Here is a 17,500-nt window from a genome sequence, read left to right as displayed (position 1 = left end):
AGAATGCATTGCGCCGGTCAGGGGGACAGGTTGAGAACCTCTGGCCTGCAGGATACCTGACATGTCCTCCCACCTGTCCAGGTGCGTCAGATGCCCCCTACTGGGTCCTCTCCACAGACTACCAGTCGTATTCTCTGGTGTACTCGTGCACCGACTACTTCCTCTTCCACGTGGATTTCGCCTGGATCCTGGCGCGCGCGCGGGTGCTGGCGGACGACGTCATCAGCCGGTTACACGATAAGCTGTCCTCCGCCGGTGTAAACACAGAGCGCCTTACAGTCAGTAACCAGACTGGATGCCAGCAGACCAGAGGTATGTTGAGGGGAACGCTGCTGAGTCCCTGTGTGGAAAACACCAGATGACAATATGACGTCGATACAATGTTGCGTCAGACTAAAGGTGCGTTCACACACACAAAAAAGCGTTGCGGATTTTCGCGTCACTTTACTCGCCGGACTATTTGTGGAAATAGCCACTAGTTCTGCATCATACTTTATATTTGTTGTGGGAGTTCCGCAAACGGCGGACCAGGAGCTGTTTGGTTCAGCAACGGCAGGACGTCAGTGTCGACGGAGGGGAGTAGGCTCTCAAGTTTTGAAGACAGGTTAGCGTGACATGTCCTCCTGGAGCCGGGGGGCAAATACGCGCCGCCGGACGGCTCCAGTCCCGCCTGTCATTACATCTTTCCCGGATACAACACATGCAAAAGATATGTTTTCTGATTGGCTGTAGCCAATTCTTTTCTTTTTATTTGATTAGCTGAAGAGTGACTCCTCACTTAGGGGAGGGGGCTTGATTCCTCCGTGGTGAGGGCAGCGCGCGAGCAGGTCATGTCTGCGCGCTGCGGCACATTAAATAGTGTGTAGTGTTTGGAGTGTCTGGAGTGTTTTTCAGCAAGACATACGATGTGTGGCGGGAGGGCGTGACTTAAGACCGAAATGCGTGACAGTCACGCTCAATGCGTGACACTTGAGAGCCCTGCGAGTCTCAACGCTGAGTGCCCCGCGATGTTCGCGCTGCGCCGCGAGGTTCGCGCTGTTCGCCTCGCGTGCATCGATGTCTCTTGTGTGCATCCATGCTATTTCCCCACTTTGGCACTAATAAAGGATGATCTTATCTTGTCTTAACTGAACAGAGCGCATGCTTAATCAGAGTGTAAGCTATTGTATTGTTTCCGGGGCTTTTATTTTGGAAGGAGGAAAGCGGAAGTAAAGGTGCGGAGAAATGTTGGGAATGTAAAAGAAGGGAAGGAGAACGTTAATAAAGTAGTTGCCTGCTTGACTTCAGAAACGAGCATCGTTTCCTTATTTTCTTATAACTACACAGTTTAGGCGCCCCGACACAACGCTCGGTTACAAGAGTTTAATAATACAGAACGTGTACCAAATTAATACAAAGCACTCCTTTGGGTTCTCGAGACATGCAAAGGACCAGATTATTTGCTTTGTAAATGAATATCTTGTTTGAATAATCTCTCACGTGTGTGCTGTTTTATTCATCAGCCGTGAGGAATGACAGACCCATCATCGGTAAGTTTATGAACACGTTGTCGACTGCAACGTTACATTTGGCTTCATTAGCTTCCTGTATTAACGTGGTCGTAGTTGTAAAACATGACTGGTTGTGATTCCTCTCAAAAGGAGTACTGGCTCAGGAACTTCGGTCCCCTAAGCCAAATCAAATCGCTTACATTGCTGCCTCCTATGTCAAGGCGATGGAGGCTGCAGGAGCGAGGGTTGTGCCGGTCATGTGAGTTCTCATCAAACATTTTCTTCCTCCAGTATAAATAGCTTTTTGTGACCTTTGACCTCCCCTTTGTTTTCCTCCAGGATTAACCAGACACCGGAGGAGTATAAGAAACTGTTCAACTCCATTAACGGGTAAAAGTGTTATAATATTTATCGCAGTCGAAGCCTCGACTTACTTTGTTAGCGAGTCGTGACTCAGCTGCTGTGTCCTTGTTGACAGGGTCCTCTTCCCAGGAGGAGGCACCAACATCACGTCGTCGGGTTACCAAAGAGCCGCAAAGATATTCTATGAACTCGCCATCGAGGTAAAAGTTTCAAATATCATAAACTAGCTTTCAGAACTGATGTTGCAGGATTATTGTTTCGAGACTGTGTGATGTTTCAGGCGAACAAGAGAGGCGACTACTTCCCCGTGTGGGGCACCTGTCTCGGATACCAGCAGCTGACCGTGTTGACGAGTGGAAGGAACCTGCTGTCGCTCACCAATACCAGCGGTGTGGCGTTACCCCTGAACTTTATTCACGGTAATGGGCTATTACTAATATTAATGCCATTTGTTAGGTGTTCAAAAAGCTGGGCAGGAACAAGCTGGTAAAGAAGGGAACCATACAGATGCTTTTCTTTAATATTATAGATAAACATAGCAGTATTGTATCGTATTCTGATATTGTACCGTAAGTATCGGGTATCGTGATATTTATGGCATGTATCATATCGACGTCATAATGTTGGTATTGTGGCTTTCCAGAAGCCAAAGACAGCCGGATGTTCAAAGACTTCCCAGCCGAACTCCTTGAAGATCTGGCGTCTGAGCCGCTGACTGCAAACGCTCACAAGTGGAGTATAACGTTGTCGGTTCGTCTCCAATTTTATTTTATTGGTGTGTGATGAAAGAAAGAGTTGTTGCTTTTGAGCACCACAGAGTCATCTTTTTCTAAGAGCGTAGAAAGCAGAGAGATATTAAATATTGGATGTATTTGTCTCTCTGTTTCTTTCAGACTCATAACACAAACGAGGAGCTGAACAACTTTTACAAAGTCATCTCAACAAACACAGATGGAACAACTGAGTTTGTGTCAACAGTGGAAGGTAAATACAACGCAGCATCACTTCATCGATACAGCAAAATAACACCGGAGGTCACTTTTATTTCCATCACTACTTTCCTCTTCCCCCTCACCGCTCGGCAGCATACGATTACCCAATTTACGGGACCCAGTGGCATCCAGAGAAAAATGCATTTGAATGGAGGAATTCTTACATTCCACACTCTGCATCAGCAATCAAGACCGGCTTCTACATGGCCGACTTCTTCGTCAAAGAAGGTATGAGCATAGACATTGTGTTGATGTTGTTCCTTGATGAGTCACAAGCTGCATGATGGAGCCATCTTTGTTTTCTCTCCTCACAGCAAAGAAGAACTTCCACAGATTTGAATCCGAGGAGGAAGAGCAGAAGGCGCTGATATACAACTACAATCCTGTTCACGCTGAGCCCAACTGGTTTTTCGAGCAAATCTATGTTTTCTGATGTCTGTTTGCAGAGTAGCTTTTATTCATTTTCAACAGCTAATTCGCCGTCTCGAACGCGTAACCCCCAAACGTCTCATCTCAAATGATCATTTGTACTTGTTTGATTTAGCATTTTCTCCTCATTCCAACAATTAAATCTGCTATTAAACAATTTGCAAGTAAAAATTTTCAAGTCATTATTTGCGGATGTTGGGTTTTACACTTGTGATATTTCAGCAATGAATACTTGAATGATCACAGTTGACATTTTTATGGAAGGTACAGTAGCCAAAAAAAAAAATCTTATATTAACAATTTATAACGTTAACAGCAATATTATAGCAGAAAAAGAACTGTAAAACATCTGAAACCTGCAGTGTATCAATGTAAACATATTGCTGTTGGATCTCGCTGCATAGACATCTTATTTACCCCAAAGAGTCCCGAAGTTAGCAACAGAAGAAGATTTTCAAACCGACACAACCGCAGGAGAAACTCAGGAGGAGCAGAGAGACTAAAGTATCAGGCCTCAGGACTGTCACTCATTTGGGTCTTAAGTCCCGCCCTCCCGCCACACAGCCGTCCAGCGGCTCGTATTTGTCGTTGTCGAACGTCCCTCCCCTTCAATAGGTTTAAAAAACAGTTTAACCAGTTTAACACCGGCAGCAGTTGCGATGGGGGCACCCGGCTTAAGTGTGCGCTCAGGCTGCCGCTTTCGGAGGATAAAAAGCATGTTGGTCTTTTGCATTTTACTTGCGTGTCTCTTTTTTTACTTAGCCCAGCGTACTCAACCCCTCGTTATCGGTAAGTGTGCACGTTTTTCACTGCGACTCTCAAGCCGGTGTTTCTTTGGTTGTTTTCTTTTCCGTCGTTATTGAACATTTGTCGGATAACCTTTGCACAATTTTAAGTAAACTTTCAGGGAGATTCCTGAGATTCCATTCTGTTATGCATGCGATATACAACAGGTTTTACTTTATGAGAGGAAGTACTATTTTTTGAGATACAGGAAAATTTACCTGTATCTGGCCCGAAGGCAAAGGATGTTGAGCATCTGATGTCTTTACGGCTGCAGGCGTGTTCCTTTAGACCAAACTGGTTAAACTGCTTGTGTTTGTTTTATTTTAAAAGGATTACTGGCTCAACGAATTTTCAACGCACGTCCAAGTCCTTAATGTTGGTGCCTGCACTTGTTACAGCTTAGCTTAGCATGGCTAGCTGACTAATCTGCTGTTTAGTTGGCCGGCAGTGAAAAAGTACTGTGATATAACGTGAAACTTTCAGAATCTTACAAAATACCGTGATATGAATTTTCGCCCATACCGCGCAGCCCTAGTTAAAGGTTTGCATGAGGCTGCAGCAACAGTAAGGTAACGTGTACCCAGCATGCAGTTTGGCGGTGTAATTTTATAAATGTACAATTATTAGTGTTACAAATTGTTTGTGTCACCAACTGTTGTGTCGTGGTGTTTTACCCTGTTAAAGAACGCTAGTTGTGGTTTATAAAGTTAAAACCATTTCTAAAGTGATATCCCTGGTACATAAGTAGCTCAGGCTGCTGTGCCCTCACATGTGAACAGTCGTTGCAGCTGTGCACCACCGGTATGACGATATATGAGAAATCCATACCGTAGGGACCGGATTAACGACCAATGACAGTTCTCTCTGCAGTCGGAGCTCGCGCTCCTGCCAGTGACAACTTATCCTCTCTTTCAACTTCTGGGTCACGACCCGGGAGGGTCAGACTGGATGCGAGCAAACCAGAAGTTTGTTGTGGAAAATGGGAGAGTCACATTATCTGCTTTATATATGATTCTCTTGTTTCAATTGTCTCTCACGTATGTGCAGTTTCGGCCGTGAGGAATGACAGACCCATCATCGGTAAGTTTATGAACACGTTGTCGACTGCAACGTTACATTTGGCTTCATTACCTTCCGACTAACTGTATTAACGTGGTCGTAGTTGTAAAACATGACTGGTTGTGTTTTTCCTCTCAAAAGGAGTACTGGCTCAGGAACTTCTGTCCCCTAAGCCAAATCAAATCGCTTACATTGCTGCCTCCTATGTCAAGGCGATGGAGGCTGCAGGAGCGAGGGTTGTGCCGGTCATGTGAGTTCTCATCAAACATTTCATTCCTCCAGTATAAATAGCTTTTTGAGACCTTTGACCTCCCCTTTGTTTTCCTCCAGGATTAACCAGACACCGGAGGAGTATAAGAAACTGTTCAACTCCATTAACGGGTAAAAGTGTTATAATATTTATCGCAGTCAAAGCCTCAAACTTTATGTACAGTGGTGGAAAAATGTGATTTAACTTTAGTCGGTCGGTTTTTGCTGAGATTGAGTTCAATGTAATACCAAAAAACAATATTTTTTGTGACTTTTACCATGTGACATGACTCTGAAACTATCGTAAATCTTAAATATAATGGCAGAAAAATAAGTAAGTTTAAGGTTAAAATAAACAGGCAGGTTAGACATTAAAGGCAACCTGAGGCTACTTTTGGGCATCACTTGTAAACACCATTTAATAATGTGGAAATTAAAGTGAGTTAAAAATAACCCTTCCATAGGCCTCTGAATGTTTTCTATTATTTTGTCCACCCCCAGTATGTCTTTAAAAAAGAGATCCAGAGCATTTAGTTTGTTAGTGACTCAGCTGTTGTGTGTCCTTGTTGACAGGGTCCTCTACCCAGGAGGACTTGCCAACGTCACATCGTCGGGTTACCAAAGAGCCGCAAAGATATTCTATGAACTCGCCATCGAGGTAAAAGTGTCAAATATATAGCTAAACTAGCTTTTAGTGTTGCTGACACAGGATTATTGTTTTTCGAGACTGTGTGATGTTTCAGGCGAACAAGAGAGGCGACTACTTCCCCGTGTGGGGCACCTGTCTCGGATACCAGCAGCTAACCGTGTTGACGTGTGGAAGGGACCTGCTGTCCATTACCAAGAGCAGCGGTGTGGCGTTAACCCTGAACTTTCACGGTAATGGGCTATTACTAATATTAACGCCATTTGTTAAGTGTTCAAAAGTGGGACATTGCTCCAGAACGTCGGGGGTGCCAAAGGGTCGCCGTACTTGTCCGGCCGAGAACGTTCGCCCATCAGGCGGAAGTTCTTGGCGTCTTGGCGTCCGAGAGGACGCTAATGAAACTGTTCCGTTTCTTATTGTTCTACCATATTCTTATTTTTGGACATTGGACTGCTTTTTGGGGGACTTGTTATACTTCAAAACTCACCAAATTTGGAACGCTTGTCAAGCCTGCTGAAAATAGCCATGTGATATAGATGTTAAAAAAGCACCAAAAAATGCTCCCTAGAAGCCCTCGCCTAGAAATGTCCAGCTACAGTAATTCGGGCAATTTGGTATTTTTTGCGCATTTTTGTCTTTTTGCGCATTTTTGCCTTTCTTCTAAATGTATCTTCTCCTACAATTTTTATCCGATCGACTTCAATTCTGTTCAAGGATGATCTCAAGATCCTTTTAAGTATGTCTTTTGCTTGGTTTGCATTTTCACTGAACGGCTTCGATGTGACGCTGACCCAAAACACACCCATTTTGTGCATTTGCTATGTTTATAGAAATCTGTTGTAACTCCAATGCGCATCATGCAATCAGCCCAAAACTCCTCATGGATGATGCCGGCCCAGGTCTGAGTACATTTACATGAAGAAATGTTGACATTGTCATAGCGCCGTCTACTGCCAAAATAAAATCAGCCAAACGGCATCTGATTTACATGCAATTCACATGAACTCCGGCGACCCGCAGGCGTCCCAACCATGTTATGACTGATAAATACTATTGTTATGGCTCATTTCCAGAAGCCAAAGACAGCCGGATGTTGAAAGACTTCCCACCCGAACTCCTTGAAGATCTGGTGTCTGAGCCGCTGACTGCAAACGCTCATGACTGGAGTATGACGTTGTCGGTTCGTCTTCTAGTATCTACTGTCATGAGTATATGATGATATTATTGGTGTGTGTGTGGTGAAAAAAAGAGTTGTTGTAGAGTAACTAGTTTTTTAATAGCGTAGAATGCAGAGAGATATTAAATATTGGATGTATTTGTCTCTCTGTTTCTTTCAGACTCATAAAACGAACGAGGAGCTGAGCAACTTTTACAAAGTCATCTCAACAAACACAGATGGAACAACTGAGTTTGTGTCAACAATTGAAGGTAAATACAACGCAGCTTCACTTCGATACAGCAAAATAACACCGGAGGTCACTTTTATTTCCATCACTACTTTCCTCTTCCCCCTCACCGCTCGGCAGCATACGATTACCCAATTTACGGGACCCAGTGGCATCCAGAGAAAAATGCATTTGAATGGAGGAATTCTTACATTCCACACTCTGCATCAGCAATCAAGACCGGCTTCTACATGGCCTACTTCTTCGTCAAAGAAGGTATGAGCATAGACATTGTGTTGTTGTTGTTCCTTGATGAGTCACAAGCTGCATGATGGAGCCATCTTTGTTTTCTCTCCTCACAGCAAAGAAGAACTTCCACAGATTTGAATCTGAGGAGGAAGAGCAGAAGGCGCTGATATACAACTACAATCCTGTTCAAACTAGGGCCAGCTCGTTATTTGAGCAAATCTATGTTTTCTGATGTCTGTTTGCAGAGTAGCTTATATTAGTTGGAATGCTGACAAAACCCTCAGCTATTAATCTATGCTTTTACATTTTTCATATTTTCTCAAATTTTAAAATTATTCAGCTTTCTATCAAAATAAAAATGAATGGTTTCCAATGAAGAACATCTTCAAATCCGCTTTCAACTCTTTAACAGGAGCCTTTTAGTCTGTGCATCTGCAGGCTGAAGGCACGTGAACAACCGCACACGCGAACGGTCGTGCACGCGCGTGAACGGCCGCATACGTGAACACTCACTAACGTGAAACGGCCGCGCCTGTAAAGGCATGCGAATAGGTGCGCTCGCGCCTTAACGGTCGCGCGAACGGCAGCGCTAACGTGTTATTATGGTTGCGTGCACGTTCGCGTGTGTGTGTGTGTGCGCGCGCGTGTGTGCAAGTCACTTTGGTTACAGACGTCAGGATTAACAGGATTAATATCATCAGTGGTTAGCAACTCCGTCTTAGAAGCAAAGGGTCAGTGGTTCAAACCCCACCTATGGCAGACTTTAATTTTAAAAAACAACAACTTTTTTTTCTTCTGTTGGACTGGACACACTGGCGGGCTGGACCGTGTGTTTGACACCCCTGATTTAGAAGATGCAGTTTTCCTTTCAACTTTTCCAATTATACATTTAAATGACAAGGATTTTCAACAGTTCAATTAAATGATGTTGAACTGTAACATTTTTCAGCAGGTATTTTGCCTTTTCTATATTTTCAGTAATTATTTGCTATTTATTTATATATTCATCTATTCCGCTATTTTCAGCTATATTAATATATTCAGCTATTTTTACATATATTCAGCTATTTCATTTTCAAATATATTTAGCTATATTTAGCTAATTTAAGCTATATTCCACTATGTTCAGCTATATTCAGCTATTTCTTTCAAATATTTCAGCTATAAGCTTTAGCTTTTTGCATTCCAATGCATTTTCTGCAGGAAATGCTCTTTCTAGTTCATTTTCAACAGCTAATTCGCCGTCTCGACCGCGTAACTCACAAACGTCTCATTTCAAATCATTTGATCATTTATACTTGTTTGACTTCGCATTTTCTCCTCATTCCAACAGTTAAATCTGCAAGTAAACAAGTTGCGAGTCAAATATCTCAAGTCGTTATTTGTGGATTGTTGGGTTTTACACTGAATACTTGAATGTTCACAGTAAACATTTTTACACAGCTACCGATAATAAAAAATCTTATAAGGAGCAATTTATAACGTTGACAGCAACAATACAGCAGAAAACAGCTATGTAAAGATATAGTGGATCCAAGCAGAGAATGAAGTGGTGAGATAGCAACAGCAGCAGCAGCGGGAGCTAGCAGCAGCGGAAGCTAGCAGCAGCGCTAGCCGGCTACAGCGGTGAGCTAGCGGGGACAAAGTTAGTAGCGGCTTATAACCCAACTTTTACGGTATCTGGGGCTGCAACTACGATGTACAGGCGAACAGAAATGAATAGGCAAACGTAACTTCAAAAATGCTTTATGCACAAATAACACTCGACACATATTGTTTCTTTTTTCTATTTAGAATAAAATGATATTTGAATAACATTTACACATCAAGCTGACGAGACTGGGATCTCAATCACAATACTACTGGAAATGTAATTTATGCAATCCAGTAAGGAACATTCAAGATGTCAAAATTACCATATGGAGCCGAGTTATCAAGGATAGTGCTGCAAATAACCGCTTAACATGCACTGAAACGTAACACAAATGGTCATTCAAAGAAAAATACACATGTGCCTCAAGAATTCATGATTTCGTATATGCCACGTTTGCATTACGTCATTTAAAAATGTTTCCCTCTTATATACAAATGCATAATTCTGCAGGGTGTAACACTGATCCTTGAATAATTTATTTACTGATTTAAGTGACCCAGCACTTTCAGGAACAAACACTGCAGTTTCCTCCCCTACTGAACCATTCTTAAACATGATGCATGCAGATTCTGTACATTCTAGCGTTAGTGGGACGTCATATTTCCAGAATATTTCTGTGTGGAACTTCAAACTCCCATCAGATCAAGTATTAGCTGTTTCGGAGCTTTTTTTAAATAAGTATCTATTTCAGGGTTTATATTCATAACAATAGCTGCCATTTTGGGAAATATACTTATTTGCTTTCTTGCTTAGTTTGACATTGAGCATAAAAGCTGAAAACGGGCTCTGGAGAATCCAGGAAGTCATTGCTCATAAACACTCATAAAACCTTTTAAACTTTGTTTTTTATGTGTTGAGCAAGCTAATAGTGAGTGTTCTACTTTTGGACAGCCAAGCTAGCTGTTTCCTTTTGCTTCCAGTCATTATGCTAAGCTAAGTTAGCTTCATACCTAAGGGCCGGATATGTGAGTGAAACCACATTTCTCTTCTACCCCTCGACAAGAAGCTAGGCTAATACGTTTATTTCCCAAAAACAAACAATTACTACTTGACATAGCCGGCCTAGCTATTTTCCTTTGCTTACAGTCTTTATGCTGAGCTAGCTTTATACTTAATATAAATGTGTGAATGGAACCACATTTCACTTCTACCCATCGACAATTTTCCCAAAATCAAAACGATTCCTACTGGACAGAGCCGGGCTAGCTGTTTCCCCTTTTTCCAGTCTTTATGCTAGGCTAAGCTAAGTTAGCTTCATAGCTAATAAGCGGACGTGTGAGTGGAACCACATTTCACTTTTGCTCCTCGACAAGAAGCTATAGCTAATAAGCTTATTTCCCAAAATCAAACTCTTCCTACACAATCGGCCTTGTATGTAGTGTGTTAGCGACAAAGTAAGGCACAGTGACGAAAACAAGTTAATGCTTTTGTTCTTGGAGACAAACATTTGATAAAAACTGGAGCGTCACAATAAAACTGTTTTCCGAATGATTCATTAAGAAAACCCGCAGCGCATTTTCATTTTTCTTCTCCCAATCATTTTGCACGCGAGTGAATTCCATCGGCGTCTCTGATGTACATGGATCGAGGCTACAAGATGAACATCGGGGGCCAAAACGTGAATATCCAAAAGAAAATATATCCATAATTTCCGAGTGATCGTTTGTGTGCTATTTTACATACTGTAAGAACAATAGACGCGACCACGGTCCAACATGAAGGTTCTTCACGACTTTAAAAATAGTAACATTTCCTGCATCGTCACAACTCCAAGACGACCGCTGTGAACGCCGCCGGCTCCGTGTTTCGCCGCCGGGCGTCTGATTCCCATTGATGTACGAGCCCGTGAGTTCATGTGCTATAAGGTGTCCCTTCTCCTCGCATCGTGAAAGTCGATTGCTTTGTCTCTGCTGCTTTTTTTTTTTTTTAAAGGAGCTGGTCCGTCCGGCCGCGAGGGAGTCGGCTCCCCGTTTCAAATCAATCAGAAAGCTCCCAAAAAAAAAAAACCTGGCGCCGGGGTCACCATTGTAATCGTCGGCTCTCTGGAGGGCTGTTGGAAAATGGGAGGACGGACGTGGGAGTAGATCCGCGCTCTGCTTCGGAAAAGGCAGTCTCAGGTTCGGCATGCGGACACAGGGAGCAGGAGGAGGGGCCGGGGGGGGGGGGGGGGTCCGAATGCTAATTGAGCATTGCAAATGTTTTTTGTACAGCTGCGTGGTCAGTGTTGTGTGGATGGAGGTCAGGAAGGCGGGCGTTTATGAGCGGTGGAGGGATTCTTCGGGGGAGGCCGAGCTAACCCTCGTCTTCGCTCTCCTCCTCCAGCGCCTCCTCGTACACCCGCTCCGGTAGCCTGAAGCACTCCTCGAAGAAGTTGACCAGGGACTGGCTGAGGTGCTGCCTCGTCGCCTCGCTGTGGATGAAGTGGCCTTCGTCCGGATAAATCTGAGACACAGAGAACAGGAGACTCACACACGGGTCAGACAGTGTTTAAAAACGTGTCATACGTTTGTATAGGTACATGTATGTATGTATGTATGTATGTATATATGTATATATATATACATACATACATACATACACATATATATACATACATACATATGTACACATATATATATACACATATATATATGTGTGTGTATGTATGTATATGTATGTATATATATGTATATATATGTATATATATATATGTATATATATATATATGTATATATTATATGTATGATATATTTGTATATATAATATACATATATATAAAGAGAATATATCATATATTATATATATATATATATATATAATATACATATAAATATATTTATTTATATATATCATTATATATCTGTACAGTGTCACAAAAAGCTAAAGTGTTGAATGTCATGAAAGTCACTGTGTAGTATGTTATTAGTGCTATATAAAATATAAACAGGCTTTATTATTATCAACCACACAAGATGTGTCTTTAGATTGTGAGTTTTTAAATTTTCTCCCTGAACGTGATTCAGGACAATAAATGTCCTGAATCATCGATTTTCTTTTTGTTCTCACTGAGTCTCATGTTGGACCTGAAGCCTCACGAAGCCTCACGAAGCCTCACGAAGCCTCACGAAGCCTCACGAAGCCTCACGAAGCCTCACGAAGCCTCACGAAGCCTCACGAAGCCTCACGAAGCCTCACGAAGCCTCACGAAGCCTCACGAAGCCTCACGAAGCCGGTTGAAGCTTTGTGAGCTCGGCAGCTCGTCCTTCGGTCACTAATACTGTGCTGGAGCTGCAGCGCAGTGAGTCCTAATGGGATTAGTCCTGGTGTTGATGCAGGAGCCCCACGAAGGGCTCATAATCTCATTATGTGGAAGCAAGGCATTGTGGGGGCTAATCCTGCTGCTGGATCCCACTGGGCTCCCAGCGCTCCCAGCGGTCAGAGAGCCACTGAACCAGGCGCTGAAACGGGATCAGCAGCAGCCGTAACTACAAGAAGGCTGAGCCAGCATCCAGGTACCTGTAAGGTGTAGTTGGCCTTCTCGTTGATGAGCTGGCCGATGAATTTCGCTGTGTGTTGGAAATGGACCTTTTCTGGGGAAACATACGGCAAAATGTCAAATACAGATTTTCTAACTAAAATAAATAGATGTAGTGGGTGTTAAACGCCCGGGTCTTACCATCAGCTGTTGGATGAATGATGAGAAACTTCTTATCCATGAACTGAGAGGCTCTGTGTGCTAAATTTGCCATCTGAGGAGACACACAGCAACACATTAGATCAAAGGAGACGCCGCAATAACAATTTGTAGCGTCACAATCGCGGTCGGATCTTACCGCGTACGCCCTCGGGTCGGGTTTGGGCAGCCCGAGATACCTTTCTGAAAACGCAGATGCTGAAAGGGGGAAAGACGGCCTCAGTTAACACTTTGCTTTCACGTGGAAATCCAATTCAAACGTATTAACGACAACATCGAGGAGTCATTTCTGTCCCTGTTTTGAAGAGCGAAACGTAGACGATTCCAGGTTTTTCTTCATGTTCATCATATATCAACGTTCCCCATTCTTTTCGTCTCCACAGCTTTTGCAGAGTCGTCTTCATTTGCAATTCCAATACACACTCTAACCCCCCCGCCCCTTCTCTCGCCCCCCTCCGCGAAGCGAGAGAAAATCAAATTGATGTGAAAAAAATCATGCACGGCTCCGCCTTCATTTGCAGCTTCCTGACTCTTCCTCTCGCTCCGTCATCCTCCCGACACAAACGCACAATTCTGCATTTCACACATTTCACTTCCCTCTTGGTAGCCGAGGTGAGTTGTGATTAGATTCAAGGCGTATCTGCAGCTCTTCCTCCCCCAACATGCAGAGTAAATACATTTACAACATGCTCATGGATGTAAGCTCCAGCTGCATGCGCGACGGTGACACATTTGCAATCTCTTGTTCCTTTAGCGACAGCGCTGCCGGAGCAGAGTGAACATGCAGACATTATGAATATGCTCATGACATACACAGATGACTAGAGAGGTTTCAGAGCTCGCATACAGACGCAAAAAAACGTATAATTACCGTATAATTCAAAGTCGGTGATGGGCGAGAGGACGGCGCCGCACTTCACAGAGGACTGCTCGCCACTGACCAACAGGCTGGTCACGTAGCCGCCGTACACCTGAGGCACAACCAGCGTGCACGTTAGCACCGCTTCACTTGACATTTACTGTATCGCTGTACTTAAGCACAACATTTGGGGGTATTTGTACCGCAGAGGCATTTGTCTCCCTTAAACCAACCTATTTATAGAACCTTTCCTCGAAAACTGCATACCCAAACTAAAAAGGGTGTATCTCTGCAACCGCTAGGGCTGTTTGAATAATGTTGGTGTTATAATTAAAGCCATAGCACAATATGTGAAGATTCAACATGTGAACATTCTCTCTGCAAAGGTTGACTTTGATAAAGTGAAGCAGAACAAAGTTAGAGAGAGTTTACAACAGAGAACATTCAGGCGAGGATCCATTGGCCCAAATGGAGCCATCGGGGCTATTTGAATTTCCTCATGTACCAAACCATATATTTCACTTGTATATTACCCATGGTGTTCAATTCATCCAAATACAGCAGTGTGGGGTTTCTTTTTCATAAAACAACCTATAATTTACAGTTTTATATAATAATCGCCCAAAATGCATCGTCAGAAAACTGGAAACTGGGTCGAGAGAAACGTGGACTTTTTAGTCCACGTTTCTCTCGCAGGACGCTGTAAATATTAGATGATCTTAAAGAACGTCATCGCTGTATATTCATCACACTAACAGCACATGAAGTAGTTAAAATAAGCACAACCGTAAACAGCTGAAGCAGTAATTTCAACATAAGTTTTTTTGTTTTTCTAGGACACAGCGTCAGGAGGAACATCCTGGTACGACAAGGCGTGATGCCTTCAGGTACACACAAACAATATCCTCACCTTCCCAAAAGCTCCAACTCGGGTTTTGTCGACGTAGGGCTCGTTCAAGATGAAACTGCAAGAGATGCAGATCGGTTCAGGTTGGAAGAACATTCCTACTTTGACTCTTTGTAGATACTTTTGATTTATACTATTATACCAAGACTACAACAAGTACTGCTTCAACATCGAAATGCTCAAAATAAAAGATATATATTCTTAAAATAATAAGTGATGTGAAGAAATGCATGACACACCCTGATATCACCCACCTGCTGATCTTTAGTTTTCATTTTTTAAAAGAATAAAAAAAACAAAAGAAAAAAAATATTTAAAAATACAAATATGTATATATATTAAAACATTTCAAAAAATTCAAAAATTTTAAAAAAATTCAAAATTTTTTTTAAAAAATCTAAAAGTTCAAAAAAGTATTTTTTTTATTTTTAACAATTTTCAAAATATCCAAAACAATTCAATTTTTTTTCTAAAAATTCCAAAAATAAAACAATGTATAGGTGTAAACCCTTTAATTATCGCCCAATTTTAGCATACTTTTGTCCTAATTTTGTGATTTCTGCTCATGAGTTATACCCAAAATGTTTTCTACTAAAATATGACTTTATTTTTTCCATGGTTCAATGTGAAAGTGTTGCGTACTTGAGCGCCTCCCTCTGGTCCTGCTCCTCGTACACGCCCAGCTTCTTCTGGACGCGGTGCAGCAGGTTGGTGCCCTGGAAGCCGCTGCCTCGTCCGTCGCAGCGAACCACGATGGCCCCGAAGCTGCTCACCAGCACCGTGGCCCAGTCCGTGTGGAACCGCTCCGCCACCATCTGGCCACCAGGGGTCCCGTCGCTGCACACGCAGACACACAAACACACACAAACACACACAAACACACGTAGACGAGACTGCTCAATGCAAAGTGTAAATAACCCCATTATGGAATTAGACACTTTTTCCTTTGCAGAAGTACTGTATGTACTGTATGTGTGTACTGTATACACATTTGTGTGTTTGTTTGTGTATGTGTGTGTGTGCTCATACTTACACGAGCAGCAGCAGTGGATAGTGGGCCGTGTCCACGAAGCCGGCGGGTTTGAGGATCTGCAGCGACAACGCTGTAACGCAGACCCAAAAACGTGACACACACAACTACACACAACTACACATTTTTTGCCTTTTGCTGTGACACTATGAATTATACTTTGAAACTTGTATGCATTTGATAGCAATTACCGTATAAGTCAGGTTATAAGCCGCAACTACCTTCGGTGGTTGTCCCCGCTGTAGCTAGCTAGCGCCTGCGCTAGCTCCCTGCAGTATCAAGCTAGCTCTCCGGTGTAGCCAACTTGCGCTTCCGCTAGCTCCCCGCTGAAGCCAGCTAGCGCTTCCACTAGCTCCCCGACAACCATCGAAGGTAGCGACAGCAGAAGCGGGGAGATAGCAGCAGCGCTAGCTAGCTACAGCGGGGACAACCACCGGCTCATAATGATGACGCGACCACGGCCGCGACGGACGATACTCACTGTAGTCTTCCACGTTGATCTCCTTGTACTCCACGCTGGGCATCTGCATGGCGTCCAGCGTCTGCCTCAGGTTCTCGTTGCTCTCCAGTTTGTGTACTTCTGCGATGCCTGCACACAGCACACAAGCAACGAGACACTCAACACACTCAAAAGAGGGTCAAACACACACAGGACTTGAACTCAGGAGACCTCAGTTTGAGTCCCGTGTAAAAACAAAAAGCCAGCGTTGAAAGTATTGACCTGAATGATGTACTTATTTAAACCCAAACCACAAACTGTTTCTAAACATAAGCAAGTAGTTTTGTCGCCTCGACCTAAGAGAACGAGTTTGGAACTTAACTTTGCAAAAGGTCGTTACTGATAACCTTTCTATTTGTCGTTGTGTCTACATTTTGCAGAGAAAATGTTCATACGGTGTCAGCAAAGGACCGTCAAACAGAAAGAAACCTTAAGATCTGTAATCTCCATCACTAACAGACGAGCCTCAGTAATAATCCCGGTATCCTGAATTTCAGAATCCGTCAGCGAAGAAGAAAAAAAAGCCTTTTAGGAGACCGACGAGCTCGTTGGTGGGTCGCCACGCCGCTGTTCAACGAGCTGACAACATGAAATAATCTCAGGTAATAACATCAAGAGCTCTCTTAACATAATCAGGACGCGGACATCGTATTGGTAAAACACAGACTGGCACACACATGCACCCCCCCCCCCCCCCCGCCCCGATGCAATCACATTACAGTCTCCTGATATCCACGTTGGGCCGGTCGTAATTTAATGAGGACTTTCCATCGCGGGCGCTGATGCGATTACAGCTCGTCACGCTGAACTCGGCTCGTCCACCAGCAGGTTGTTCATCCTGCACGGCGACGGAAACGCACACTGTTCCCGTCTCCGGCAAGGTCGTCCTCAATGCAGCTGTTAACCCTTTGAAAGCAGCGCCCCGTTTCCTGTTAAAAGCACTCGCTGAAAGCCGCTCACGATGTCGCATTTCAGTCAGAGAAACATCCCTGTAACCGTACGAGCCGGTGGGAGTCGTCGTACCAGACCCCGGTTAGTGTCTCAAAATTGATAAACATGGCAAATGAGAACATTTTTTCTTGGGTGCTCCAAAATCCTGCGCTCCACCTGGTCCTCAAACTCTTCTGAAACCATGTCATTAATATGTTTGTAGCGCACTCGGGACGCTCTGGATGAGTTCCTTTTTGTAATCTTGTTCATACTAACCCTAACGTTAAGGTCAAAATATGT

General features: G+C 43.4%; 3 protein-coding genes across 6 annotated transcripts in view; 2 read left to right on the top strand and 1 right to left on the bottom strand.

Annotated features, from left to right (window-relative positions):
• Positions 1–3,441, top strand: part of LOC137788717 (gamma-glutamyl hydrolase-like) — a 4,874-nt gene extending 1,433 nt beyond the window's left edge. The window contains exons 5-14 of the mRNA XM_068581747.1: positions 82–312; positions 1,503–1,529; positions 1,641–1,749; positions 1,830–1,880; positions 1,969–2,053; positions 2,134–2,272; positions 2,497–2,603; positions 2,747–2,837; positions 2,939–3,073; positions 3,160–3,441. Coding sequence (XP_068437848.1) covers positions 82–312; positions 1,503–1,529; positions 1,641–1,749; positions 1,830–1,880; positions 1,969–2,053; positions 2,134–2,272; positions 2,497–2,603; positions 2,747–2,837; positions 2,939–3,073; positions 3,160–3,278 — 1,094 coding nt within the window. The 3' untranslated portion in view covers positions 3,279–3,441. The remainder of the gene's footprint in view (positions 1–81; positions 313–1,502; positions 1,530–1,640; positions 1,750–1,829; positions 1,881–1,968; positions 2,054–2,133; positions 2,273–2,496; positions 2,604–2,746; positions 2,838–2,938; positions 3,074–3,159) is intronic.
• Positions 3,442–5,270: 1,829 nt separating this feature from the next.
• LOC137788829 (gamma-glutamyl hydrolase-like) lies at positions 5,271–7,935 on the top strand. Its single transcript, XM_068581947.1, has 8 exons — positions 5,271–5,369; positions 5,450–5,500; positions 5,942–6,026; positions 6,112–6,247; positions 7,088–7,194; positions 7,352–7,442; positions 7,541–7,675; positions 7,762–7,935. The coding sequence occupies exons 1-8, from the start codon at positions 5,335–5,337 to the stop codon at positions 7,878–7,880; spliced, it is 759 nt and encodes a 252-aa protein (XP_068438048.1). The 5' UTR covers positions 5,271–5,334; the 3' UTR covers positions 7,881–7,935.
• A 1,446-nt stretch (positions 7,936–9,381) lies between these two features.
• The window catches only part of LOC137788574 (A-type potassium channel modulatory protein DPP6-like), a 170,496-nt gene continuing 162,377 nt past the window's right edge, over positions 9,382–17,500 (bottom strand). For all 4 annotated transcript variants that reach the window (XM_068581438.1, XM_068581441.1, XM_068581437.1 and 1 more), the window contains 9 exons: positions 16,253–16,360; positions 15,775–15,844; positions 15,384–15,578; positions 14,745–14,799; positions 13,847–13,946; positions 13,115–13,173; positions 12,958–13,030; positions 12,798–12,871; positions 9,382–11,744 (listed from right to left, as the gene is read on the bottom strand). In XM_068581438.1, the coding sequence (XP_068437539.1) occupies positions 11,595–11,744; positions 12,798–12,871; positions 12,958–13,030; positions 13,115–13,173; positions 13,847–13,946; positions 14,745–14,799; positions 15,384–15,578; positions 15,775–15,844; positions 16,253–16,360 (884 nt within the window). In that variant the 3' untranslated portion in view covers positions 9,382–11,594. The remainder of the gene's footprint in view (positions 11,745–12,797; positions 12,872–12,957; positions 13,031–13,114; positions 13,174–13,846; positions 13,947–14,744; positions 14,800–15,383; positions 15,579–15,774; positions 15,845–16,252; positions 16,361–17,500) is intronic.

This window comes from Clinocottus analis, unplaced genomic scaffold, assembly GCF_023055335.1.
Source record: "Clinocottus analis isolate CAN_PGR_092001 unplaced genomic scaffold, fCliAna1.0.p SCAF_18, whole genome shotgun sequence".
NCBI lineage: Eukaryota > Metazoa > Chordata > Actinopteri > Perciformes > Cottidae > Clinocottus > Clinocottus analis.
Note: the sequence above shows the minus strand (reverse complement) of the source record. Positions and strands in the feature narration are given on the sequence as shown.